Raw genomic sequence first — 27,062 nt, forward strand, 5'->3', positions numbered from 1 at the left:
CTGATGGAGTCAATTTCAGGCTCCGGTGTCGCCTTGTTTTCAAGTTCTCACAGTTGCAAACTAGCGTGTTCACGTCGCCCGCCCTGCATGGTGACAACAGTAAGAACTTTGTTTCTGTTTTAGATGAAGGGTTCAATGAGAAGCTGCAGGGCAAGGGAGGCCTGCTGACAGGTGTGCTGACAGGTGTGCAGACAGCGCCGGTGTCGTTGGGAGGCTCAGGGGTGATACGTTCAGCTCACTCGCGAGTTCAGACTTCAACCTGTACGCTGTCAGCGAGTAAGGGTGCCGATGGCTCACTGATGAGGGTGAACGGACTGCAATAATGCAAACATTATTGCTGACAAATGCAACACGACCTTTAAGTGTCCGCTCCATGTCTGCTCAGCGTTTAAATAAAGTTTTGTCTCTGTGTTTTTTTTGTTATTTTTAAACAAAGAAGCCAGTATCAGCCAATAAAGGATGTTTATGCTGTTGCTGAGCGTGAGGCCTGTGCCGGCTGGACGAGTTCTGGTTTAGTTTTATTGATAAAGCTTTATTTGTTTCCTGCTGCTGTGTTTGTCCAGGCGAGCTGTCTGGATGGGCGGGATCAGGTCTCCAGGGAGCTCGGCCTCTCCGACTTGGACCTGAACAGGAAGTCTCCGCTGCTGCTGGAGCTTGTCAGGAGGGGGCGCCACCGGGACAAAGCGGCCTCCTTGGCTGAGGTGAGACAAACCTCCTGAGGATGATGATGTCAGTGAAGTGATGAAGAGTTATTGATGTAATGTGTGCGTGTGAGAGCAGGGAGACCAAGGAGGGAGCATTCCCAAGATGAGCGGACTTCTCCTTCACTGTGTGTGTGTGTGTCGTGTGTTTGTGTGTCGGTGCGTGTGTCTGTGTGGGTTATTCTGGGTCATGATGTCAGTAGATGGAGGGTTTTGGTTTCCTGTTGATCTCAGGGTGTCCTAGTTTCTGCTCCGAACTCTGCAGCACACGCAACCAGCCCACAGTACTGGTATTACAGTACTGCTACTGACACTAGTACTGATAGTAACGTGCATGAAGTCTTCTGTTCAGCTCTGGACTCTGCCACGGCACCTTTGCATGATCCACATCAAGTTTGTTTAATTTTTGTGTAGTTTGAAGACATTTGGACTTTTATTCGTTTAAATGCTAAAAAAGTCTGTGGATGACAGAAGCTAACCAATCACATTGGTGGTTACATGCAAGTAAACAATGAGGTGATCAGTAAGGATTATTTGAAGCAGCAGGTGGGCAGGGCTTCACCCCTGACAGTCAGGTGGAGCTAACATGAAGAACAATACAGAAGATAAGAGCGACTATGAGAACTGAAATGGACCAAAATGTAAAATTAGGCTGCACACGTTTGATCCCTCTGAAAGAAACGGCTCAGCTGACACAAACATGAGAATCTGACTTAAAATGATTCATTTAACTCACTTCCAACTGAACACTGACGCCACAGATGGATGAGTCAGGAGGAGCGTGGAGAGGAAGGGGGACTCCGTGCTATTTCTGGAGCTCGATTGGTCAGTTCGTCAACCCGTCCTGCTGTTAGGGGCATTTATGGGTTAGTGTGGGCGTGGTCTCTGAACGTTTTTCCATCCGTGGCATCACTCAGAGGCCAATTTGAGTGTGAGATTAAATAATCCAGAGTTATCCCTTAACCCCCCAAGGTTTCTGTTCAATGTGGTTTAAATGTGTGTGTGTGTATATATAAGGCGTGTGTTTTGTGTGTGTGTTTGCTTGCACCGGTTTGGTTTAATCTGTGGTTTGTTTTCTGTGAGCTGCAATCTAATCTCAGCCAATATCTTTCTTCAGCTCTTTGATCACTGAGCGTGCTAAGAGAGGTTTAGCGTGAGGTCACAGGTTCACACGTGTCACATCTGATCCTTATCAGCAAATAAACTACTTCCTTCCTTCCCCTCGTTGTAGGAGCTGACTCAGAAACAGATCACAAATGCCAATAAGAAGTTTGAATTTTACGACAAGGTGAGCCCCACACTGTACCTGTGTGTGATGTCATCAGCCATTATCCAACCACAGGCTGCAAGTATTGATCTTTTGTCTTTGACCCCCGGCAGGACCACAGCGGCTCAGTGCTGAGAGAAAATCTGAAAAACATCTTTACTGATTTGTTCCCCGCTGTGAACAAGTAGGTTTTACTTCCTGTTTCAGACAGTGAAGAGGGACACGGAAAGAGTCTGAGGATGATGACGATGATGATGAAGGTTAATCTGTTTGTGTGATCTACAGGAACTTGTTGGAGAGGTTCGTCACTGATGAGCTCAGAGCCTCAGACAAAGACTTCTCTACAAGTAAGAAAACGATTTTAAACCAATCACACTGATCAGAAACTCTGATGGCGCTCTGACTGATCTGTGTCTGATTGATCTGGTTGATTTGATCAATACGTTTACAGCTATAGACTTCCAGCAGTTCCTCGGGATGTACCGGCGGCTCTTCTCTCAGTGCAGGAGTGTGGTGAGACTCAATTTTTGGTTTCTGATCACATTTTATGAGTTAATGTGAAACATTTAGAGTATAAATCCGAGAAAATGCTCTTCAGAAACTCAGAGTCTCACAAGGTCTCATCTTTGTTCAGGTGCTTCAGGACTCTGATATGGGTGTGACTCATAGCCAGTTACCTGAGCAGAAAGTCAGTAAGGTACGTTTGCTCTGTCATCTGACCGGTCAAAGGTCATTCCGCTTTACTTCATCTCCCTGTATTTAAAGCTGGTGACATCACAGCGATTCTGGGTTTGTATTTTTGTTTTTTTCCCAAATGCGACCGCCTTGAGGTGACAGTTGTTGTAATTTGGTGCTAGCTAAATAAAATAAAACTGAGTTGGATAAGGAAAGAATATTTAAAAGAATATTTAAAACACATACAGAAACAAACCTAAAAGTAAACAGTTCACTAAAGGTCAGGTTGCAGCAGACTAAAGTCTGCTGCAACCAAATTGCTGCACATGTGTACACGATAGAAGGAAAACCGTGGGATAAATAGTTCACAAAATAGAATTAGAACAGTTTAATTTGTGTTCTAACACAGTTACAGCTGCTGGCACCAAGATGAAGATGCTGATGTTAGCCTGTTAGTTCTGCTGGTAGCTGCATTGAGTTAATGCTAGCACTAATTTCAGCTTGTTAACTGCCATGTAGTGAAGATGATGGCCTGTTAGCTCTGCTGATAACCATTTAGCTGTAATATTAAGAGCTGATATTAGCACTGATGTTAGCCTTTTAGCTGATAGCTGTGTAGTGCTGATATTAGCCTGATAGCTCTGCTGATAACCATTTAGCTGTAATACTATCCTGATAGCCATGTAGAGCTGATATAACCTGTTAGCTGATAGCCGTGTAGCACTGATGTTAGCCTGTTAGCTGATAGCTGCTATCCTGTCCTGCACAGATCCCCAGGTATAAAGGCCTCAGAGGACAAAGTCAGACAGCAGCCCAGGTAACACAATGAGGAGCAGATGAGAGACTCACTTTGTGCTATTGCTAACCATCACCATAAACAGCAGCACTTCTGACTAACGCTCCTCTCTGGCCTCCTCTGTCACAGCTCAGAAACAGGAAGCTATTCATGTTATGACTTATGTTCATCTCATAAGACATCAGCTATAATGATCACAGCTCTTCTGGTTAGGAAATAAAATGAAAGGCTCTAACTTTAAATCTTTTAATATTCAAACATCCCCAACTTTCCAGAGTACTTTTGCATCAGTCGTAGTTCAGAATAATCAGTTATCCGATTATGGGAAAATACGTTTTACCTCCTTCCCCTCACTGCTGTATTTCTCTTGATTGGCGGACTTCAGGAAGCCTGCTGAGGGGCAGTACACTAAGCCTGTGAGCGACAGCATCTGAATTCACCAGACACTATCACTGCCACCATAAACCTAGTTTATTCTGTGTTTATGTGATAAAATGGCTTCTTCCTGTTCGCATCTTTAAGAATAAAAGCTGCAAAAGAGTACACATCTTTAGTTTTACTGATTAAATAGATTTGTTTATTTCTGAATGAAGACGTGAACATTTTTCTAACTTGTGTTGCTGCCTCTTTAAAAGCTTGTATTGTGAAACATACAGGAAGTTCCCGGCTGCTGAACATCAGCTTTTGTTTGAGACCTGCAGCTGATTATGATCAAATCTAACTTTTCTGCTCTGAAACACTGTGACCTCGTTACTACAGCTTTAATCGGCCTCCACATCTTCCTCTTTACCGCGTCTTCATCACCTGCTCACCTCCAGTCTGGGGTGCACGGTGTGATCTGAACTTGTCATGTTGCTGCTTAGGACTCAGAACGCTCTCTGAGTAAAGGAGATTTCCAGCAGAAGGAGGAGATCTCTGCCGACAAGAGGGAGCGCCTTGACCTGGACCTGGAGGAGGAGGAAGACTTCGATGAAGGAGATTCTTTCTTTGACGACCCCTTGCCCAAACCACAGAAGACCTATGGCTGGTGAGCTTGGCTGACCTTTAACCTCTGAGTCAGTGTGAATTTGTGGGTCAAACGTATTTCCTTTCAGCTTCAAACCACAGTAGTTATCCTTCCCCCTCACATTTACCCTCCCCTCCAAAATAAAAGGAAAATTTCCAGAAAATATTTGCTGAATCCAAAAAAGGAAAATAATTTTAAGATTTTCTTTCCTACAAATTGTTTCAATAAAATAAATGTTGCAAACAATCTGAACATTTTGATACATGCAAACATGTTGTAATAGAAAACTGAATTTTCTGTATTTAAAAGAAATTGTTCCAGCTTTCTCTCTTTCATCTCACACCTGAATTTTATGGGGTTATATTTGTGCCACTATTTTGAGCGCACATAAAAACATTTTGAGCGCATGTAAAACAAATTTGCATGTACAAGTGTTGCATTTTGAGGAGAAATTTATTTTGAGCAAAGAAAAGCTAAATTTGAGCGCACAAAATTCATTGCTGCGTGCAAAAAATGTATTTCAGGGTTTGCTGTACAGGGAGTGCAGAATTATTAGGCAAGTTGTATTTTTGAGGAATAATTTTATTATTGAACAACAACCATGTTCTCAGTGAACCCAAAAAACTCATTAATAACAAAGCTGAATGTTTTTGGAAGTAGTTTTAGTTTGTTTTTAGTTTTAGCTATTTTAGGGGGATATCTGTGTGTGCAGGTGACTATTACTGTGCATAATTATTAGGCAACTTAACAAAAAACAAATATATACCCATTTCAATTATTTATTTTTACCAGTGAAACCAATATAACATCTCCACATTCACAAATATACATTTCTGACATTCAAAAACAAAACAAAAACAAATCGGCGACCAATATAGCCACCTTTCTTTGCAAGGACACTCAAAAGCCTGCCATCCATGGATTCTGTCAGTGTTTTGATCTGTTCACCATCAACATTGCGTGCAGCAGCAACCACAGCCTCCCAGACACTGTTCAGAGAGGTGTACTGTTTTCCCTCCTTGTAAATCTCACATTTGATGATGGACCACAGGTTCTCAATGGGGTTCAGATCAGGTGAACAAGGTGGCCATGTCATTAGTTTTTCTTCTTTTATACCCTTTCTTGCCAGCCACGCTGTGGAGTACTTGGACGCGTGTGATGGAGCATTGTCCTGCATGAAAATCATGTTTTTCTTGAAGGATGCAGACTTCTTCCTGTACCACTGCTTGAAGAAGGTGTCTTCCAGAAACTGGCAGTAGGACTGGGAGTTGAGCTTGACTCCATCCTCAACCCGAAAAGGCCCCACAAGCTCATCTTTGATGATACCAGCCCAAACCAGTACTCCACCTCCACCTTGCTGGCGTCTGAGTCGGACTGGAGCTCTCTGCCCTTTACCAATCCAGCCACGGGCCCATCCATCTGGCCCATCAAGACTCACTCTCATTTCATCAGTCCATAAAACCTTAGAAAAACCAGTCTTGAGATATTTCTTGGCCCAGTCTTGACGTTTCAACTTGTGTGTCTTGTTCAGTGGTGGTCGTCTTTCAGTCTTTCTTACCTTGGCCATGTCTCTGAGTATTGCACACCTTGTGCTTTTGGGCACTCCAGTGATGTTGCAGCTCTGAAATATGGCCAAACTGGTGGCAAGTGGCATCTTGGCAGCTGCACGCTCGACTTTTCTCAGTTCATGGGCAGTTATTTTGCGCCTTGGTTTTTCCACACGCTTCTTGCGACCCCGTTGACTATTTTGAATGAAACGCTTGATTGTTCGATGATCACGCTTCAGAAGCTTTGCAATTTTGAGACTGCTGCATCCCTCTGCAAGATATCTCACTATTTTTGACTTTTCTGAGCCTGTCAAGTCCTTCTTTTGACCCATTTTGCCAAAGGAAAGGACGTTGCCTAATAATTATGCACAGCTGATATAGGGTGTTGATGTTATTAGACCACACCCCTTCTCATTACAGAGAAGCACATCACCTAATATGCTTAATTGGTAGTAGGCTTTTGAGCCTATACAGCTTGGAGTAAGACAACATGCATGAAGAGGATGATGTGGACAAAATACTCATTTGCCTAATAATTCTGCACTCCCTGTATACACATACAATAACAGCCCCTCTTGCTCAGTTTTTGCATTTGCACTTGCTCAGATCTCTGCGGACCCGCTCGCAAAAGTGCTGATCTAACGTTTTCGGAGATGCCTGTTACCCACCAGCTGACCGCACAGCTGGTGGGTAACATCTCCGAAAACGTTTTTGCAAATATGTGATGTCTTTATAAATTGAGCAGATATTTGACGTTTACGCAGCAACATTCTAGCCTGAAAATATCTTAAAATTTTATTTTGTGATCAAACCCTGCCACTCTGCGTTCCTCTGCAACTGCCTCGTTTGAGTTTTTGACGAAATGCATTCTAGGATATTTGCTTGGGTTTGGCTACAGTAGCTAGTGAACTGATTGGAGACCAAAACAGCCAATCAGAATTTTTGCATCCAAGTCTGTGATTGGTTGGTTTTGTGGCACAAATATAATGTACAGAAAGAGTTGAACGCGCAGGGGCAGAGATGTGGAGAGCGCAAGCGACAAATTGCAAGTAGGTCCGCAGAGATAGTGGCAAATAGTTGCACAAAAATAACACCATAGAACTTTACCTGTCTGTGCTGTTCACACCTGTGCTGTGTCTGAACGTGCTCCTTGTCCTTCCTCTCCTCCTTCTCCTCCTACTCCTCCTGCGGTAGTGCCGTCCCCGTGTTGGAGGAGAGTCTCTCTGGCTCCAACGTGTCCTCCATGAGACGAGGCAAAAGTCTGAGCGAGTGAGTGTGCACGTCCCGTCACGCCCAATCAGAGGAGCTGTACGTTCTTTATTTAAAGAACTTTATTGAAACAGATGCGCAGAGACCAACACAGACACACTTCACTACAGACTGCATAAAGAATCATTGTTGTTGTTGTTATTATTATTATTTATTTGTATTTGTTCTTAATGAGCAGATTTTCACTGAAGTGTCTCTGTGCGCTGGGCTGTTTCACTGACCAGCTGATGAATGCAAACATTCAGATTTATCCAGGATGATGATGATTGGCTGGAGAGTTTCCTCCATGGTGGGAGCGATCCTGTGTTTCTAACAGCTTGTCAGGAGGCGTTCAGAGCTGTGAGCTGGGGTTTGAATGTGGAGCAGGATCACGGTGTTGGTGTTCCCTAGTTGGACTGGGTGTGGATTGAGCCCTCTGTGGGTGTGACTGAGCCCTCTGTGGGTGTGACCGAGCTGTCTTTGTGTGTGTGTGACTGAGTTTTGTGGGTGTGGCCAAGCTCTATGTGGGTGACCTCCTGTAGAGCATGACGCAGGTCTCAGCTCAGCGTTTGTGATGAAAGTGGAGCAGCCGGAGTCTGGGCAGCACCTGAAACCATGTCAGTCTGATCAAACAGTTTTTAGATCAGTGATCGATCAGCAATGAGCAGATGTTATTGATCTCCCTGCTCCCTGTCTACGTGACGGGCTCTTGCACGCTGCTGCCCATTAATAGCAGGGGGCGACACAGAGATACAGGAATGACACTCGTGTAAGCACCGCCTGACGGAGCGACCACAGAAACACTTGCCGAAGATCTCCCAGCATGCCCTGCTCTTAACTGTGCCCGCCCTGCTGTGCCCCGTGTCACGTGTTGGGGAAGGTAAACTCGGAGCTGCTTGCCTGTCCGCCTCATTACGCGTGAGTTAAATCAGCATCCCTGTTGACGCCAGTCCCGTGGACTAAGCTGTACTCAGCTCAGATTACAGTTTGATGGTGGCAATGTGAAACTTTAATGACGTTTGTAAAGTGGGTCACGGGGGAGCTCCAAGCTTCTCTTCCTCCTCTGCTCATGACTCCGAGGGCGTTTAACAGTTTTCATGGCTGATTACGTCCTCCTCACTGGAAGCTCAGACTTTGATGTTCACTGACTCCTTTCTTTCCTTCTTTTCTCCTCTTCCTCATTCTCCTGGCTTTAGCCTGTCTGTGCTGGCTGCTGACTCAGAGGGCGAGCGAGACGAGCCTCTCTCTGATCCCTCTGAGCTCAGGTGAGCTGCAGGTGCACCTCTCTTCATGTGATTGGCCACTGATGAATCCTTCCAGGTGAAGCAGGTCAGCATCAAACCTCTAGGCTTTCCTCTCTGCTCTGACATTTTGGTTCCTCTCGTGAACACGAAAGTGTTTTGATAAACCGTTTTTATATTCCTGGAACTGTCTGATGTCAGAGAAAGGGGATCTCCTTACATAGTCAAATGATTTATAGGCTTCATTAATAGGTCAGCTTTGAGTTTCAGGAATGACTTTAGGAATCATAAAGACAGGATAAACTGATTAAACACCATGTTTTCTGTATTTATTTTTGCCTTGAAGCTGTTGCTGGCTTCTCTTTGTCATAAATCAAGTACACCCCTTTCGGTTTTCATTCAGACTCTTGCTGACTTAACAGGAGTGTTTGATCTGTGCAGAAAATGTAAAATCTACGAAAAGTTTCTGAGTGTTCATATTACGACTCCTAAGGTTTATCTCCTGACCTGGTGAAGGGCCATGCCCCACAGCATGGGAACCAGCAGTCTGAACTGTGCAGCTGTAGGCGGAGCTGATAGACCAGCCGCTTTACAACCCTCCTCTTCTCTCGTTGTTTCTGGTCCATGTTCAATCTGCTGTTTGATGCTGTCTGCTCTGGTTAGGTGGAAGAGAGGATGCCTAATCTGGGGTGGAGTGGGGGGTTTCTGATTAATTTGACTTGCTGGACTGTCTGTCAGGGTCTTCAGTCTTTGCTGTCTCCTCTTCACAGGAAGGGGGAGGTGTCCGGATCCAGGGGGAGTCAAGGAGGGTCGCCTGAGGGTCAAGGAGGAGGAGGAAAAGGACAAAGCAGCATGTCGGAGCCAAACCTCAGCAGGAACGGTCAGTTTGATTTCTCTCGGAGCGAGTTTGGGTCGAGTGTGTTTCTGTGAGGTCACCTGATCTTTAACAAACTGATTGTGATCCTGAACATGGCCGTTCTCTGTGGACTCCAACTGGTATGGTTGTGTGTTTGGATGTTCGTGTGGTTGGATAGTTGTGTGGTCTGGTGATGTGGAACTTCCTGTTTGATCTGGAGCAGTCTCAGTCACGCTGTTGGTGCTGACAGATAAAATGGAACTCGTGATTTCTCTGCAGGAGCATCTCAGGACAAAGACAGAGGCTTCAAGGCTCCAAGTGACAGAAGTGGATCTCTGCACTTAGGTAGGATTCAGGGCTGACACGCAGCAGGTTCAGATCACATAACACAGAGTACATGAAATATATATAAAACACGTTAACAATATATGACTGGACAAACACCCAAACAAGGTCAAAACTCCTTTTTATAAAATGGTTTTCTAACCCGATTGGTTCTCTTCTAATATTGTCCCAATCTTTATGTTTTGTAATGTAGTCCATTAACTACAAATATCTATAATGGTCCCCTGGGGATAAAGCATATTTAGCCCTTAGCTGGGCAAAACTTTTAAGAGTATTCTTTTCAAACAGCTGATTGACTGTAATCAGTCCTTTCTCCGCCCACCTCTCAAAACTCCGATCTGACAATGATAGAAGGAACTCAACATTTCCATTTATGGGAACAGCTCGAGACATGGTCAAATTCCCTTTTAGCATTTTTAACACTTGGTTCCAAATCTTTACAGTATGCTTGACCCATGGATTAGTTATTAAAAAATTTTTTCCGTGATTGTGGGTTGAGAAATGGGAGACTCCGAAGGGAGATACCTGGTAATGAATACTCTTCCATAGATACCAACTGCATTTCTGAATTATGAATAATCCAGGCAGCCATTGATTTTAATTGAGCTGCCCAGTAGTACATTCTGAAGTTAGGCAATTTGAGGCCCCCTTTTTCTTTTCCATTAACATTTTGAGTCTGACCCTTTGTCCTTTATTCTGCAAAATAAATTTAGATGTAATGCTTTGTAATAATTTGAATGCAGACTGTGGGATCAAAATGGGTTGGTTCTGAAATAGGAATAATAGGTGTGGAAGCGCCTTGAGGTCACTGTAAGCGCCTTGAAGCGACTGTTGTTGTGATTTGGCGCTGTATAAATAAAATTGAATTGAATTATTTTTATTCTCAATAATATTAAAATTTCTATAAACAAGGTCTTAAGAAACCTGTGAAAGAGTGGTGATTTATAATTAATAAGAATATTCATCCTTATACATTCAATCCTCCCCATAAGAGTGAGTGAGTTTGTTTACTTCTGAAAAACATTCAGAAGTAAACAAATAAAGAACATTAAGAACAGTAGCTTCCACGTACCCGACTGAATTCAGAACAACCTGAGTAATCCAGACCCCGGTGTATCCAGGGCGGAGGGTGGTGACGAGTCCTCCGAGGGGGGAAAACACAATGTGTTACGTTGTCACTGTTGCCCGCTCGCAGATCGGTTCATTGCGGCTATATAAGTGGGGAATTGGTATCTACTTGTGTGCGCACATTCCATCCACTGAACAAGCAAAATTTGGTTACCTTTTCCTAACATTTATGTCCAAGAAAAACTAAAATGAACTCGGCAAGAGTAATATCTCAGTGCTCCATAAAGACATTTTTCATTTCTGCAATGGAGAGGGTCATACCTGCCCTAGTTCCCTCAGCTGACCATCGGCACCGGGATAGCTCCGCTTCCATGCACTCCGTCTGGTCGACTCGCACTTGTACCCCCAGCTCTTGAAGCGTCAGCAGGGCATCCATCAAACTTGAGAACGTCTTCTCACCACCATCCTTGAACAGTCTCCGTTTTGCTGGAAACACACACTTGGCTCTTATGTTTTTCAGATTTAATTGCTTTACTGCATCTCGTACCAGTGCTCTCCTCTTTTGCAGTTCCGGGGAAAAATCATGGTCAAAATATATCTGTGTGCCCATATATAAGACTCGCTTCTGATCCCAGGCTTGTTGTAGGATGGTCTCTTTCACAGAGAAGTCCCAGAATCTGACCACCAGCGAGCGCGGTGCTGACAGGGTTCTTGGGCTTAGCGGCGAGGGCTCTGTGTGCTCGCTCTATTCCAATCTTAGTCTATATTGCATGTCCTCGCATCGTGCAGTGAGATCCATTTCTCTATGCAAGAAGTACCGGAGGGCTCGTTTATGGCGCCTGGTGGAGTCTTCGCTGTCACCGATACGCTCCTCCATCGCCGTTGTTCTGTTTTCCAGCTTTGTCATATCTTCTCTCAGATTCTTGACAGACGCCTCCAGTCTTGTCAGAGCTTGCTGTGTTTCCATATGCCCGTCTTTGTTATCTTTTCTTATCTTCTCTAGTTCTGCTAGTATCCTCGTATCTGCATCCCAAGTGCTAGCAGTAGCATTAGCATCTGCATTCAAGGACAGAGTTAGTTGCGTCAAATGCTCGCCTTTATCTTTATTTTGATCCTGTTTTCTGGATCCCTTGCCTCTCAGGGACGATGCCATGTTGGTTAGAATGGAAATTGCATTTTTAAAAACTGCAGTTTTAAAAACTGTAGTTAGGAGTATTGTATTAATCTGGACAGAGCTCGTTCCTTATGCTGCTTGACTAGATCATGGCGTCAACGGAAGTCCCATGGTGTACTCCTTTAATCAATCAGATGCTGCGACCAGTCAGATGATTAGTGGATCCACATCCGCACATCAGAATAATCTTTCTTTGTCTGATACTCTGTCTGAAACTAGCTGCTTTAGCTCCTTCCCCTTCACAAAATGTTTTCCTGATAACTGCCCCCCCCCCCCTTCTGTGACATCATACAGGTGCAAGATTAAAAAAACAATTTATTGATGAAGTTCAGATGAGCCTGAGTTCGCACACCTTTAGCTGGTACTGACAACTTCCTGTTTACACAAGTGTCCACCGCAGGAACAGGAAGTGAGCAGCAGCAGCACATACAGCTAGCTGTATGTTCTTCCTGCTCGATGACAGAAACATAAATAAAACGCAAACAAACAAATAGGTCCTCAAACACCCTGACTCTGAACTGGATGAAGTCAGACGATTAACGAGGTTTTCACTTTTTTCCCTCAGATGACGAGGTCGAGTACGACGACGACTTCAACAGGTACGTACCAGTGTGTGAGTTTCTCTCTCTCACACTCACACACAAACACACACACTTGTTTTTATTCACGTCCTTTTTATTCACAAGGATTCAGAGGGTCTGATGTTCCTGTGATATCTGTGAGTCGACCACTCACACTTCGAAGGCGCTGCTGGATCTGCTCCACGCATCGCTATCATCATCATCATCATCATCATCATCATTAGTATTATTATTATTATTATTATTATTATTATTACATCAGAGCGTTTTTTCTACGGCATCGTGTTTGTACTTTATTACTTTAGTACTTTATTTGATCTTTCACTGGGAAATCCAGCCTGCTCCAGATGTCTGATGAAAGTCCAACCCCGAACACAGCTAACGTCAGTCATAGCACCATCTAGTGGCAAAATGAAGTTATGTTTCGTAAAAGCGTGTTAGACCAGAGTTTAGACATTGACAGGAAAAGTAGTTTGTGTTTTTTCTTGCATGGTAACCACTGATGTGCATGATGGATTAAATCAGTGTTTGACGTCACAGCTGTGATTTTTGCAACGTTTTTGCTGCTCCCAGATTTCAGGGATATTTAAATGTTTCTGCACAAAGTAAGCTCGCATCCAAACAGGTTTTAACTGACTCTTATTCAAGTTTTGAACTTCTGTGGTTTGAAGTGGGGCATCCTCGACCGACACTTGTCACAGCAGTCTACAGACCTCCAAAATACCATAAAGATTTTATCAAAGGCTTTTCAAATTTTTTAGTAGGAAATGTCCCAAATATTAATTGTTCGTGATTTTAATATTCATGTGTGCTGTTCTTCAAATCCACTGGCCAGAGACTTTTTTACCCAGTTTGTGTCGGCACCAACCCATAAACAGGGTTACTCTCTGGATCTTGTGCTGTCTCTAGGTCTACCAGTCTCAAACATGGAAATATGTGACGTGTTTTTTTTTTTGGTGTTTGACATACTTTTATCCTATTGCCATACTAAATTTTTTATTCCAACACCCTGTATTTAAACCATCTGCAACAGGACAATTTTCTATTGCTTTTAAAAAAGTGTCAAGAGCAGATTGCATCGGCTTTTAATTATAAATGCAAAATTGTTCTTGATTAGATTGCCCCGTTTAAAACTTTTTTCATTCAGCCAAACGAGAGTGCAGGTAGGCTGAACGTAAGTGGGGAAAAAAGATGGGTTGCAGGTGTCTTTCCTGATGCTGAGAGACAGCCTGTCTAATGTCCTGTCTAATACCAGGACATTGTAAAAGCAGAAAAATCAAAGTTTTTTGCCAGTATTATTGAGAATAGCTTCAACAACCCCAGGCTTATTTTCTCAACCATTGACTCTGCCCTGAATATTTCTCCTGCTTCCCACATAACTAGTTCCACACAAACTTGTGAAAGATCTTTGCATTTTTTTTTATAAATAAGATAAAACATCTTCAGTCTGGTTTTAAAGCTTTTCATAGCACTGAAACAGCACTTGTAAAAGATCGTTAAGAACTTTTAATAGCCACTGTCTCAGCTGTGCTTTTGCTTTTGGATTTGACCGCTGCATTTGATACTGTTGACCACAACATCTTAATCTCTCGGTTGGAGCACTGCGGCATCAAAGGTACTCCATTAGAGTGGTTCAGATCTCATACCTCTGTGATAGGACTTTCTCAGTGAAGATTGGAGATTTTATTTCTTCCACAGCCCCCTTTACTTGTGGTGTTCCCCAGGTTTGTGTACTGGGGCCAATTCTATTCTCTATCTATATGTTGCCTCTGGGTCTTATTTTCAGGAAATGTAATATTAGTCTTCACTCCTATGCTGACGACACTCAGATCTATCTTTAGCTAAAGAGAAACAGTTCTGCCTCGCTAGAACCTTAATTTCAGTGTCTCGTCGAAGTTGAGGCCTGGATGGCCTCTAATTTCCTTAATTTCAACGAAAATAAAACCGAAGTGATCGTTTTTGGACCAAGTTGCAATTCTAGAACCTCACATTTTAATTTTCGCAGTTTAAAACCTTTTATCAAATCGCATGCTAAAAATTTGGGGGTTATATTTGACAATAAGTTCACCTTTGAGAAATAGATTAGCTTAGTTGTACAGTGGTCTTTCTTTAAACTGAGGCTTTTATCCAAGGTGAGATCTTTTTTTTGTCTTTTAAAAACCTAGAACGGGCAATTCATGTTTTCATCCTATCCCAACTGGACTACTGTAATTCTTTATATGTAGGCATTAGTCAGACTTGTCTTTCAAGGCTCCAGCTGGTCCAGAATGCCGCTGCTTGTCTTTTGACATGAACGAAGAGAAATGAACATATCTCCCCGGTGGTTGCCTTGCTTCACTGGCTCCATGTACGTTTTAGAATCAATAAACAAAAACCTTGGTAACTTATGAAGCACTGAATGGACAGGCCCCAGGGTATCTGTCAGACCTACTGCAGCCTTATACGCCCCCTAGAACTCTTAGATCGGATGATCTTTTGCTCTTGGGCACACCAAGGTCGAGGTTGGTTTTTGGAGGTGATCGTACATTTGCAGTCGTGGCATCTAAATTGAGGATTGATTTGCCTCTCCACATTAGACTGGTTCCTACCCTCAACCTTTTTAAATCCTATCTTAAAACACATTTCTACTCACTGGCTTTTAATTCTGTATGAGAGTTATTTACTTATTTATTTGTTATTAGCTGTTTGGTATTGATGTTAATTGATATTGCTATTTTATTGTGTGTTATTTTATTGTGTAATTTGTATGTTTGTACAACACTTTGGTCAACACCACTGTTAAAAAGTGCTATATAAATAAATAAATAGAAATAGAAAGTAGTTGAAACCTTCCACACCTTTACAGCAGCTGTTCAGATTCAGCTTGAAGGAACAGAGGACAGATGTGTTGCTGATCGCAGTGCCACAGAGCCACTGTCATGTTTTGCATTAAAGTGATATCTGTCCTGCGGTCAGGCTGGGCAGGTGGAGGATTGTCTCACTTTTTTTCTTCTATTTGTTTAGTCACCGCTCTGAGTTCTCCAAGAGTGAGCTGAGCATCGGCGAGGAGATCGAGGAGGTTTCCATTGAGGGCCCCGACCACAGCGACAAGGTGAGACCATGCCCCTGCAGCTCCACCTGTAGCTCCACTTGCAGCCTCAGGCTCATTTCTGTCTCTGTCCACAGGTGGATGAATCCACTCAGGACGTCAGCATCTCTCAGCTCAGTCAGAGTCACGGAGCCGACTACATGGAGGACGTGAGCTGACCCTCCCATCATGCACCTCTTCTTTATATCCTGATATTTAAGCTTGTACAGTCTCAGTGAAGAATAAAGCTCTGTGTTCATAAATCAATACATCCTCCCTGGGTTTTACTGTGTGTGTGTGTGTGTGTGTGTGTGTGTGTGTGTGTTTATGGGGGAATAAAACAGAGATAAGTAAAAAGCAGAAACAGAGACTGTTTCTCATTACTCAGTGAAAATGTAGCAGGGTGAGAGGTTGTCGGTGCTCAGGGCTGATTTTATTGTTCAGAGGCATCGTGAACTTTAAAACTCCTCTGGTTCACTCAGGGGCGGTCCTAGCCTATTTGGTGCCCTGGGCGAACACTCCCTCTGCCACCCTTCATTCCCCCCGACACACACACATAAAACATATTAAGGATTGTACATTAACATACGTTATTGTGGAAAACTGTTGTCGGAACCAAACTGAATTTAACCAGATAAATATTTTATATATATATAGAGAGAGAGAACATGCACATGGCTAACAAACAGCCATTATATTTCATCACACATTGAGAATAGCAGACAAATCAGCAATACACCTCTTCCAATTAATGGGTAATTAATATTGTGCTGAACACAGTCCAAAAGATTCAATAAGCCACATCAGTGTCTACTGTCTGTCTACTTTTTACTATCATAGCCAAGTGGCTCAGTGGCTACTTTTTACTATCATGACCGTTGCTCAGGGGGTTGGGAAGCGTATCTGTAACCGGAAGGTCGCTGGTTCGATCTCCGGGCTCTCTGTCCTGGTCATTGTGTCCTTGGGCAAGACACTTTACCCTACTGCCTACTGGTGTTGGCCAGAGGGGCCGATGGCACGATATGGCAGCCTCGCTTCTGTCAATCTGCCCCAGGGCAGCTGTGGCTACAACTCTCACTCTCACATTCACATGAATGTGAGAGTGAATGAATAGTGGCATTGTAAAGCGCTTTGGGTGCCTTGAAAAGCGCTATTCCAATCCATTATTATTATTATTCAATGAGTGTTAACATTGCTGTGGACAAATTTTGGCCCACTAGTCTTTACCCAGTAAGCTTCAGGGCAGGAACTGATGATGGCCATCAGAACCATGAATTCCGCTCTGTACCAGAAAATGGTCGAAGGCAGAATTCATGGTTTGTCCTGAAGCTGCAGTGTTAGCAGACCATCACACTACCACCACCATGTTTGACTGTTGCTGTGATGTCTTTATGAAATGCTGTTAGTTTGACGCAGGACTCAAATGCTTCACAAAGTTCAGCTTTTGTCTCGTCAGTCCACAGAATATTTCGATTCCGTTTTATTTATACAGCACCAAATCACAGCAACAGTCGCCTCACAGCACTTGATATTGTAAGGTAGACCCTACAGTAATACATACAGAGAAAAACCCAACAATCATATGACCCCCTGTACACTTTGGCAACAGTGGGAAAGAAAAACTTTCTTTTAACAGGAAGAAACCTCGGGCAGAACCAGGCTCAGGTAGGGGCGGCCATCTGCCACGAACGATTGGGGTGAGAGAAGGAAGACAAGATAAAAGACATGCTGTGGAAGAGAGCCAGAGATTAATAAGTATGATTCAGTGCAGAGAGGTCTATTAACACATAGTGAGAGAAGAAGAAACACCCAGTGCATCATGGGAATCCCACACCTATTGCAACATAACTCATGGTCACCTGATCCAGCTCTAACTATATACTTTAGCAAAAAGGAAAGTATGAAGCCTAATCTTAAAAGTAGAGACAGTGTCTGTATCCTAAACCCAAACTGGAGGTGGTTCCACAGAAGAGGGGCCTGAAAAGGCTCTGCCTCCCATTCTACTTTTAAATACTCTAGGAACAACAACTATCCTAAAAGTAATAAATGCATGTCCTAGTTTTTCAGCGTCACTCTGAGACAGGATATTTCTAATTTTAGAGGTATTACACAAATGGAAGAAAGCAGTCTTACATATTTGTTTAATATGTTCTTTGAAGGACATATCCTGGTCAAAAATGACTCCAAGGTTCCTCACAGTGTTACTGGAGGCCAAGGTAATGTCATCAAGAGTAAGAATCTGGTTAGATACCATATTTCCAAGATATTCAGGGCCAAGTACAATAACCTCAGTTTTATCTGAATTAAGGATCAGAAAGTTAGAGGCCATCAGGGTCTTTATGTCTTTAAGACATACTCATCACTGCAGTTTAACTTATTGGTGTGTGTTATCTGGCTTCATGGATAGATAAAGTTGGGTGTCATATTCATAGCGAAAATGTATGCTATACATTCTGATGATACTGCCTCTAAATGAAAGACTCTAAATGAATATCAATGGTACTGAAAGTAGTTGTAGGTAATGTTACATCTGAGATGATTATGAGTCTTTTTTTTTTCACTTTTTGTCAGCCTGGCTACAGTGCTGAAGAGAAACCTCGGGTTGTTGTTCTTATTTTCTTCAATCAGTGATGAATAGTAAGATGTTCTGGCTTTGAGGAGGGCTTTCTTATAAAGCAACAAACTATTTCTCCAGGCTCTGCAGGTCTGTCCTCAGGGTGTGTGCCGCATTACGGAGGGAATCTTCCTTTTTACATCTCTATTGAATATTCACTCTGCTACTGTGCATGATGGATGTCCTTTTATTCAGCTTTTCTTTTACAGATATGAAATCTAAACATGTAATGATGCCATAGACCGTGTTACTACATGTTCCTGACACGTCTGTAATTCTGAGCGGTCCATGCAGAACTATATTAAAGCTGTCTGAACGTCACTGATGGTCTGAGAGTCATCTGAGGTGAAGCAAAACTACAAACAATAAATCATGCGTAATGCTGCTATGGCACTTTTAACCCCCCATAGAACGAGAGGAACCACAACAGGAAACCGACACAACAGATAATACAAAAATGATTTTTATCAGCAAACACACACACACACAAACACACACACAGCCTTTAATCTTACAGCAGCGACCCCCAAATGTTATAAAGCTCTGTCTCCACAGGAGGTATAAATAAGGTTCAGTGTGAGTAAAGACGAAGTGACAAGACCTTGAGCAGAAAAATGGAACAATTCTGACTTTTATTTTATTTTTTTTATCAAACTGTGAGAGGAAGCTGAGACGAAGAGCTGACGTCACAGTAATGTGTGCTGAGCCGGGCACACACACACACACACACACACACACACACACACAGAGGGCAGGGTAAAGAGGAAGGCTCGCACTGGGGTTTCTCACTGCTTCGTAGTTCTCTTTAATTGCAGCTCTTAGTGTTTGTTGGATGCTGTGCAGCTGCATCATCGCCCTCCTCATCCTTGTCCTCACCTGTGTGGCCTCAGCAGCCAGCTTCATCATCCACCGCCACACCTGTGAGTTTTCTCTGACTGGAGTTTTTGCTGTAGCGCTGACTTGAACGGTCAGACCCCAGCTTCTCCACATTGCTCTGAAGGCTGTTTCAACATTTCAGGCTGGAAACAGAGGCTGAAGCTCAGAGGTGGCACTTTGAACCTTCAGGTGTGTTTTTCCTGCTTTTCAATACAGCATGAGAGAAAGTTTGAGGTTAAACTCTGTTAAATGATGTAATGTGTGATATTTTTTAGATAAGATCAGGTGTGGTGCAGTGAGGCATTTTCTGTTGATCGAATCGATAAGACGACGTTTCCCTCTGAATGGCACGTTCTGTCAGCTGCTCGCATGAGAACAGAAACCACACAGTAAATTCCTCTTCACTGCATCAAGAACAAAGTTTAATCAAAGAGAAACTGAGTCCATCAGCTGTGCAGCATCTCTGCAGCTCAGAAACATCGTCGTTAAATCACTGCAAGATAAAGTTTGTGCTTGCTGGAAGAAGAGGTTGCCGTCAGATGCAGGTTAATGATTGTCGACAGAAACATCAAAGCAGAAAATATCATGTTTATACTTTATCTGATTTTTAAACTTTGAAAAACAAAGAAATAAAAACTGTTAAAATCAATTTAACACGTTTTCTGGAGCCTGAACTTTTCCACTTGTCAGAAACGCTCAATAACCTCTGGCCTACCCAAATGTGGGTGAGTGGCTACTCTCAGAAGGACTCTAAGTATAAACGTGCGAGCCCAGGCAAGCTCCAAGCTGTCATGAACTGCCGGCTCACATTTCTCCACAAGCAGAATAGAAATCTTCCCATGAGCCTCGGCGGAATGGTGATGCGGCATCTGTGTCGTGCAGGTTAAACTGATCTTAAAGGAGAAATAAATAGTTCCTCAAACACCTCGGGTTCCTGCTCTGCACTTCTGCTCCCAGGGCCCTCGGCTCTAATTTGTCCCCTCAGACTTCCTGTATTTCAAATGTCACCTGGGGGGAAGCGAAAGGTCCAGAAGACCTCAGACGATTTCATCCACCACGCTGCCCCAAACATCGGACGTGCGAGTGGTGGGAAACGGCCACTTCTCGTTTGTGTCTTTCTGTCACCTGCTCAGGTGTTTGTGAATTAACTTCCTGAAAAACAGCAGCTGATCTCAGGCCAGCATTGAGCACACCTGCCCGCATACTCCAAATAATCTATTACATTTCCCGTCCTGTGATTAATGGACTGACTGAACTTTATTTAAGGCACAAACACACCTGTCAAATCAAAAATCAATTAAAAACACAATAAAAATATAAAAGTAAGACTATCAAATAAATATAGTTGCATTAATTTAACATAAGAAAATAATAAAGATAAAAATAAAAACTGTAGACTACATGAGACTATATTCAGTTTAGTTTTATTTATACTTTTTATTTATACCAAATCAGAACAAAAGCTTAAAAACACAATAAATAAATACAGTTATATTAATTTAACCTAAGCAAATGATAAAGAATTATAATAAAGAAAAGAAGACAATACAAAATAAACCAGACTATTAAACAAAATGAAGTTTAAAAGAAAACTAAAGGTATAAAAATCAAATATGAAGAATACAATAAAATACAGCAAACTGCAGAATAAATAAATTACACAAAGGTAAAAATATAAAGATGTAAAAATGAAAATACATCAAATAAAAATGAAAAATGAAATTACATTAAAAAGATGATAAATAAAAGTTACTTTTCATTACTTTTGCTCACACTGGGTGATTACAGCTGGTAACATGAAATGAACTTGACTCGTGCCTTGCATTCATACAGCATTTAGTGACATTTGGACATTTATTGATGACTAACTGCAGCTAAAGGTTAGGAGGAAGTTCTCTTATTTACAGGAAGCACATCGATAAAAAAACACACCTGAGCCTGTCAGTTAGACGGACACCTGGCTCTTTCGGCTCGACTTTAATCTTTGACGCTCTCCGATGCATCCATCGGAGTATGAATGTGTGCGAATGTAGTTAGACAGCACTCAGTTTAGTGTCAGTGCTTGTGAGAATGGGTGTGATTGGGTGAATGTGGCATGTTGTATAGAGCGCTTTGAGTACTCCGGGAGAGTAGAAAAGCGCTATATAAGAATCAGAATCAGTCCATTTGATATGAAGGTAAAAATGTGAATATGTGAAGAAGAAGATAAGAGGGGTAGGTGTTTGTTGGCTGCGGATTGTGGGGGAAGTAACCAGGGGGGAAACCATGCATGCACGAAGTGGGTCACTCGCTGTTTCTGACCTCTTTTCTGCAAACTTCCTGCAAAAGCTCAAACACCTGAAATGGCGTGACGCGCACACCATTGGCACTGCAACGAGCATGTCTTCATCTGAGTTTACGAGCAGCAGCAGCTCAATGTAGCCGGCCTCTGCACCACTTTCACACGTTTAACATGTCAAAGTCCCGTTTAGGTTTCAGGACTCGTAGCTCAGCGGGGATGAGTCAGATCAAGAGCAAGCGCTGAAATCTGGAGGCTGTAAAGTGTGTCACTCATTAACATCTCAAAGCTTTCTGTGACTGACACTGTCTGTTTTCTCTTTACAAATCAATCCAGACTTTCCTCAGAAGCTGTTTCCAAAAACATCTCACTGACAGACACCTCAGTCTGTGCTGTAACCAACACTTACCATCAGCCTCACATTGAGCTCAGAACCCAAACGAGGGCCAGGAGCCTCGCAGAGTTCTGCCTAGTTTACAATGACACAACAATGATCACATCACAGTGCAGGAACATGAGCATGGCACATGCAGAGAACAGCAACGGCAACATGAAAATGAGATAAAACTCATTCTTCAGATTCTTAAGAGGGAGATTATGGGAAAATGGGAACATTTAGAGCATTCAAGTGGACAATGGGACGTTTTAAAGACATAAGCTTACACCCACTGTGAAGCTTTGTCACTGTGTTTGCATCAAAGTCACCAAAAACAGTGTTTAAATTAATGAATAAGAAGAGTCACTGTGGTATTTTGAAATGCTGTTTCATCAGCCGGAAACATGCCTGCTTCAGGTTAAAGTTATGGTAATAGTGTGGCACTTAGTTCTCGGAGTTGGTAATTTAGGATGACGTGTCTGGGATCCACAGGCAGTTCTGTGGATTTCCAGCTCAGGCTGCTTTCCGCTGTCTCACAGCCTTGGACAGTGAACTCATCTTAGTGCTCCTAGAGTTTCACTGCAATAAAACGCTGGTGTTAAAAAGAAACACTGCGCTGGTTTGAGTCGTTTCTCTCTGATAGACTCCAAAAAACAGAGTTGTCATCACACACAGCGTTAGTCATGGAGACCCACAGGTTTCAATGCTGCGACCAATACTTCTTCACATCATACATGCATGAGAAAGAGAGAAGGAAGAGCAGGCTAGAATTAAAGGGTGGGTTTGAAAACAGTAGTGAGACTTGCTGTGATGGATAGTTTGAACATGTGCAGAGGGAGACTGGATATATTGGAAAAAAGATGATGAAGATGGAGCTCCCAGGCAGGAGGAGAAGAGGAAGACCTCAGAGGAGGTCCATGGATTTAGTGAAGGAGGAGATGCAGAGGGTTGGTGTGACAGAGGAGGATGCTTGGATAGGAGAAGATGAATGCACATGATCACATGGCTAGAGAAAGGAGCTGAAAAACAAGAAGAAGAATTAAATTCTCTTGTGCAATACCATTAGAAATATCCTGTCTCAGAGTGATGCTGAAAAACTAGTTCATGCATTTATTACTTGTATAATACTTGTTCTTCCTTAGGCTTCAAATTTTCCTTTTTGCTAAAGCATATAGTTAGGGCTGGATCAGGTGACCCTGCACCTGAACCAGCCCTTAGCTGTTAAGTGTTTGCAGAGATGTAGTTGAATAACATGTGGATTTTATTTAATTTTTATGAAAATACAGAGCTGATTAATGTGCGAACTGAAGATGCTATAGCATCCACACAGCTTCTTCATCATGTGTTCTCTGGTCTTCCTCTTGCCATTGTCTTTGTTTCACTGTAAGTCCATCAGACACATGTGCTGTAATTTGATGTTTTCTCTCTGCTTGCTTTACAGTGATCTACTCTGCAGAGGATTTGGTGTCCAACCGATCATACCCCACGGAGATGTCCAACCAATCATACACCACGAATATGTCCAACCATTCATACACCACAAATATGTCAAACCAATCATACCCTATGTCGACATCCAATGATGACTACAATGTCACTGATTACCTAGATTACGGTGGATTTTGTTCATTTCCCAACAACCAGAGTGCGGCGAAGGTGATTGGCCCGTACATCCACTCTATCATCTGCATCCTGGGCTTTGTGGGAAACAGCCTGGTCATTGTTACCTACGCCTTCTATAAGAGGACCAAGTCCATGACTGACATCTACCTGTTCAACGTGGCCATCGCTGACCTGCTGTTCGTGCTGGCGCTGCCATTCATCGTCTACAACGAGCAGTGGTCGTGGCCGATGGGGCAGGTGGCCTGCAAGCTGCTGCGTGGCTCCTATAGTGTGAACTTGTACAGCGGCATGCTGCTGCTTGCCTGCATCAGCACTGACCGCTACATCGCCATTGTCCAGGCTCGGCGTAGTTTCAGACTGCGCTCACTGTCATACAGCCGCGTCATCTGTACCATCGTCTGGATCTTCGCTATACTTGTGTCCGTCCCCAGCTTCTACTTCTACAACTGGTACGAGCCATCACACTTGAGTGATCCTAATAACCAAACGCATGTTTGTGAGTTCAAGTTTAAAGACTCAGAAACAGCCGCTGCGGTGAAGGTGGGCATCCCCAGCACCCAGATCAGCGTGGGTTTCTTTCTGCCACTCTTCATCATGATCTTCTGCTACAGTGCCATCATCATCACCCTGCTGAAGGCCAAAAACTTCCAGCGGCACAGAGCAGTACGGGTGGTGCTGGTGGTTGTGGCCGTTTTTATCATCTGCCACCTGCCTTACAACATAGTGCTGCTGTATGACACGGCCAGCCTGTTTCAGGAGGTCTCGTGTGGTGAGGCGGACACGTTGGAGATGGCCAAGACGGTGTTCCAGACCATTGCTTACATGCACTGCTGCCTGAACCCAGTGCTGTACGCCTTCGTAGGGGTGAACTTCAGGAACCACTTCAGGAGGATCTTCAGGGACCTGTGGTGTCTTGGAAAGAAGTACATGGCCCCACGCCGCTTCTCCAGAGTCACCTCTGACTTCTACATGTCCTCCACTCGTCGATCAATGGATGGGTCCAGCAACAGTGGCGCTTCTTTCACCATGTGAAGACATCCATGTGTTGATCTCTGAAGCTCCAAGTCTCTAACTCACCTCTCCTGACTCACTTCTGTTTTACCGACGAGATTCTTAATCCAGAGTGAAATATTTTGAAGATAAAAAGATCTAACACCATGCTGCACATCTTGTTGTACTTCATCATTTTAATTGAGAAATATTCCAACTCCTGCATTTGACTGAAGACGAGTCTCCTGCAGAGCCTCCTGCTGTCTGTATTACACAATTGAAGCCCAGAGCTCAACATCTCCTGCAGCTGCAGATGATGAGCTCTAAGCGAGGATAAAAATAACCTTGAAGAGTTTCTCTGACTGATGTGTTCCTGAAAAGACTGATGGCGACTGGAAACTTCCCAACAGGCTGAGTGTTTCCTGTCTTCTGAAGGTCCAGAAAGGATGCAACAGGCTCTGATGTGTAGTCCTGCACACCTGAAATATTCCTGTGCTCAGGTAAAATAGCTATGTGACCTGCATAGGCAGCAATAATCAGCTGCCTCTCCAGTGAGTCCCTCCTCCCACAGCTGAACTACGCCCCCTGGTCCTGGTTCTGCTCATGAACCAGTTCTCCACCTGCTGCACTTTCTGGTTAGAGAGACCCTCAAGAGCAGAACCAGAACTAAACCCACTCTAATCGGACCATCTGTACCAGGAACCCCGACAGCGAGCACATGGATTTTCAAATTAAGAGTGAGGGGGATTGTCCAATCCCCAACACACCTGATCAGCTCATTGTAGTAAACTCGTCATCAGACCAACACCTTCTAGCTCCATTTGGTCTCCTAAACGTCATCAGAGTGAAAACCAACATGTCTGGTGACAATGTCTGTGATTGCTTTGTGAAAACTTTTAATGAGCTGTTTTTACTCATATCGCTCCCAGCCACCACCCATCAATGCAGATTAATAAAAGATGGCTGGCATGGCGTGGAGTACTGGTCATCAGGGTCAGGGGTCAGGCTTAGAGTTTGGTTGTGTTCCAGCCAGATGATCAATGTTACAGTGATTCTGTCATGTAAGTGTGTCACACAGTAAAATATATCCATATAAGGGATGAGCCTAAACCTGACCCCTGACCCGTTAGAAGGTTCTTCAGCAGACTAACTGGACATTGACCATTAAAACCTACCAACAAATAACAGCTGATAGGCTCCATCACCCACATTACATGCATGTTTTCAATCCCTTTTTAACGTTTTGTACCTAAGAATTTTTTTTTTTATGTTAATTTGCTGTTTGTCATTTCATTTATATCAGAACTGTGCAAGTAGTCTGCATTGACGTGAATGTGTAATCCTAATCTGCTCACAGGTGATTTCCAGGATTAAGAATTGAAACTTTTCAGAGGTTTTCACATCCTCATTTAAGCCCTGATGAAATACAGGTTTTCAGTTTTAATTTTGTCTCAAGGCTCAAACATTTCAAAAACTCTGCTTTTCTTCATATCCAACTCTTATTTGTTGCAATTCCTCTCATTCTTTTTTTTTAACTGTTCGTGCCTGGGTTTACTTTTATGACACCCAATGTATCCTTTGAATGTAACATTACAGCTCAGTTGTCAGATTTGTGCCTTTCAGAATAAATGCAGTTTATTTCGTCTATTTCTACGAGTCTGAGTTTTTATTTTAACGTCTCTGTGGCTTTAATGGGATTTAATGCTCTGGTGTTTAAAGGACGTTTACTGATTTCCTTTTAAAGGAGTGCAACAAAGTACTTTTAAAGGAGTACTTTGTTGCACTCAGCTGAGTTACGGCATGACCTCAATGTTCAGACTCTTTGCAGAGTTAGACTCCACAAAAACAGGAATATGGCTGTATAGGAATTTCTTTTACTTATGTATTAATCACATTATTTTATTGTATGATGCCTTGGTGCCACTGGATTTTAACATGTCTCACACTCATACAGTAAGACAAATGTTGGGGTCTAGTAGGGAAGTTGGGGGAAGCAGACAACTCCACAGGAAGAGTCTTTTGTCTCTTCGAGGACTCTGGGAGGTTGCAAGGGAGTGTGAACCTTAAGGTGTGAAACAGCTGTGTACTGCCTTTTGTTCCTTAAGAAGGTATTTAACTGAGAGCCATGCTAGGCTCAGGGAGACTCTGCTGACCGTCTGCTCCGTTGTCATAGGCTCTCCACAAGCTTGGTTGTCTGTTCTTTGTGTGTTTTGATTAAAGAATGTTAGCTACCGTTCACCGCTCGTCTGCAGGCTTTATTTAAATGGAAAACTTCCACAACAATGGTGCAGAGCAGGACAAATCTGTGAATCCATGAGACTGTGTGAGTGACTGGGTGAAATCACACTACTTACAACAGAATTATGATCAAATAAAAGAAAAACATAAGTATTTATAGACAACACTGAGCTACAAATGAGGGGTTTAATCTATTGCGATATTGTGTAATCATCTATAGTCTGCCTGCTGTTAGAGGTTGGGTCTGCAGAATTCTACAAAGAATTCTGGACAATTCTGGCACCAGTATTCCACGGAATGTTGCAGGAAATCGAGGAAAATGGCAGACTACCACCAAATATGAATTCTGCCAACATTAGTCTCCTGCTAAAACCAGGCAAAGACCCTTTATTTCCCTCAAGCTATCGTCCAATTTCTCTTTTAAATGTAGACCTTAAAATAATCTGCAAAGCTCTCTCAAAGAGATTAGAGAAAATAACCCCCCTCTTAATTCAT

The 27,062-nt window shown here is 43.0% G+C and overlaps 2 protein-coding genes and 2 long non-coding RNA genes across 9 annotated transcripts in view; 2 read left to right on the top strand and 2 right to left on the bottom strand.

Moving 5' to 3' along the window:
* cep43 (centrosomal protein 43) overlaps window positions 1-15,839 on the top strand; it is a 30,817-nt gene extending 14,978 nt beyond the window's left edge. Inside the window, exons 5-19 of one of the 5 annotated variants that reach the window (XM_040018425.1) lie at window positions 564-701; window positions 1,933-1,989; window positions 2,082-2,152; window positions 2,254-2,315; window positions 2,420-2,481; window positions 2,603-2,665; window positions 3,413-3,460; window positions 4,303-4,466; window positions 7,187-7,261; window positions 8,437-8,505; window positions 9,252-9,361; window positions 9,617-9,682; window positions 12,490-12,523; window positions 15,509-15,596; window positions 15,671-15,839. In XM_040018425.1, coding sequence (XP_039874359.1) covers window positions 564-701; window positions 1,933-1,989; window positions 2,082-2,152; window positions 2,254-2,315; window positions 2,420-2,481; window positions 2,603-2,665; window positions 3,413-3,460; window positions 4,303-4,466; window positions 7,187-7,261; window positions 8,437-8,505; window positions 9,252-9,361; window positions 9,617-9,682; window positions 12,490-12,523; window positions 15,509-15,596; window positions 15,671-15,751 — 1,188 coding nt within the window. In that variant the 3' untranslated portion in view covers window positions 15,752-15,839. The remainder of the gene's footprint in view (window positions 1-563; window positions 702-1,932; window positions 1,990-2,081; window positions 2,153-2,253; window positions 2,316-2,419; window positions 2,482-2,602; window positions 2,666-3,412; window positions 3,461-4,302; window positions 4,467-7,186; window positions 7,262-8,436; window positions 8,506-9,251; window positions 9,362-9,616; window positions 9,683-12,489; window positions 12,524-15,508; window positions 15,597-15,670) is intronic. The other 4 variants (XM_040018427.1, XM_040018428.1, XM_040018426.1 and 1 more) reach the window with 4 other exon arrangements.
* On the bottom strand, window positions 6,540-25,192 carry LOC120725491. Its single transcript, XR_005694124.1, has 3 exons — window positions 25,182-25,192; window positions 23,698-23,705; window positions 6,540-6,630 (listed from the first exon to the last, which is right to left on the bottom strand). It is a non-coding gene; the product is annotated as an uncharacterized LOC120725491 (long non-coding RNA).
* Window positions 7,255-15,872, bottom strand: LOC120725490. The gene is made up of 3 exons (XR_005694123.1): window positions 15,861-15,872; window positions 11,200-11,204; window positions 7,255-7,760 (listed from the first exon to the last, which is right to left on the bottom strand). It is a non-coding gene; the product is annotated as an uncharacterized LOC120725490 (long non-coding RNA).
* ccr6a (chemokine (C-C motif) receptor 6a) lies at window positions 17,780-25,797 on the top strand. Of its 2 annotated transcripts, none has more exons than XM_040018436.1 (2): window positions 17,780-19,251; window positions 23,158-25,797. In XM_040018436.1, the coding sequence occupies exon 2, from the start codon at window positions 23,208-23,210 to the stop codon at window positions 24,369-24,371; it is 1,164 nt and encodes a 387-aa protein (XP_039874370.1). In that variant the 5' UTR covers window positions 17,780-19,251; window positions 23,158-23,207; the 3' UTR covers window positions 24,372-25,797. The 2 variants fall into 2 exon arrangements, with proteins under 2 accessions (XP_039874370.1, XP_039874369.1); XM_040018435.1 differs by having other exon boundaries at window positions 17,780-19,106.
* The last annotated feature ends 1,265 nt before the right edge of the window (window positions 25,798-27,062 follow it).

This window comes from Simochromis diagramma, unplaced genomic scaffold, assembly GCF_900408965.1.
Source record: "Simochromis diagramma unplaced genomic scaffold, fSimDia1.1 OVJJ01000802.1, whole genome shotgun sequence".
In the NCBI taxonomy this organism is placed as follows: Eukaryota; Metazoa; Chordata; class Actinopteri; order Cichliformes; family Cichlidae; genus Simochromis; species Simochromis diagramma.

Bases quoted from the DNA above. Each gene is read 5' to 3' on its own strand.
- ccr6a (XM_040018435.1), top strand. From the start codon at position 19,019: ATGCTGTGCAGCTGCATCATCGCCCTCCTCATCCTTGTCCTCACCTGT. The intron at 19,107-23,157 runs GTGAGTTTTCTC...CTTGCTTTACAG, and splicing joins CATCATCCACCGCCACACCT to TGATCTACTCTGCAGAGGAT.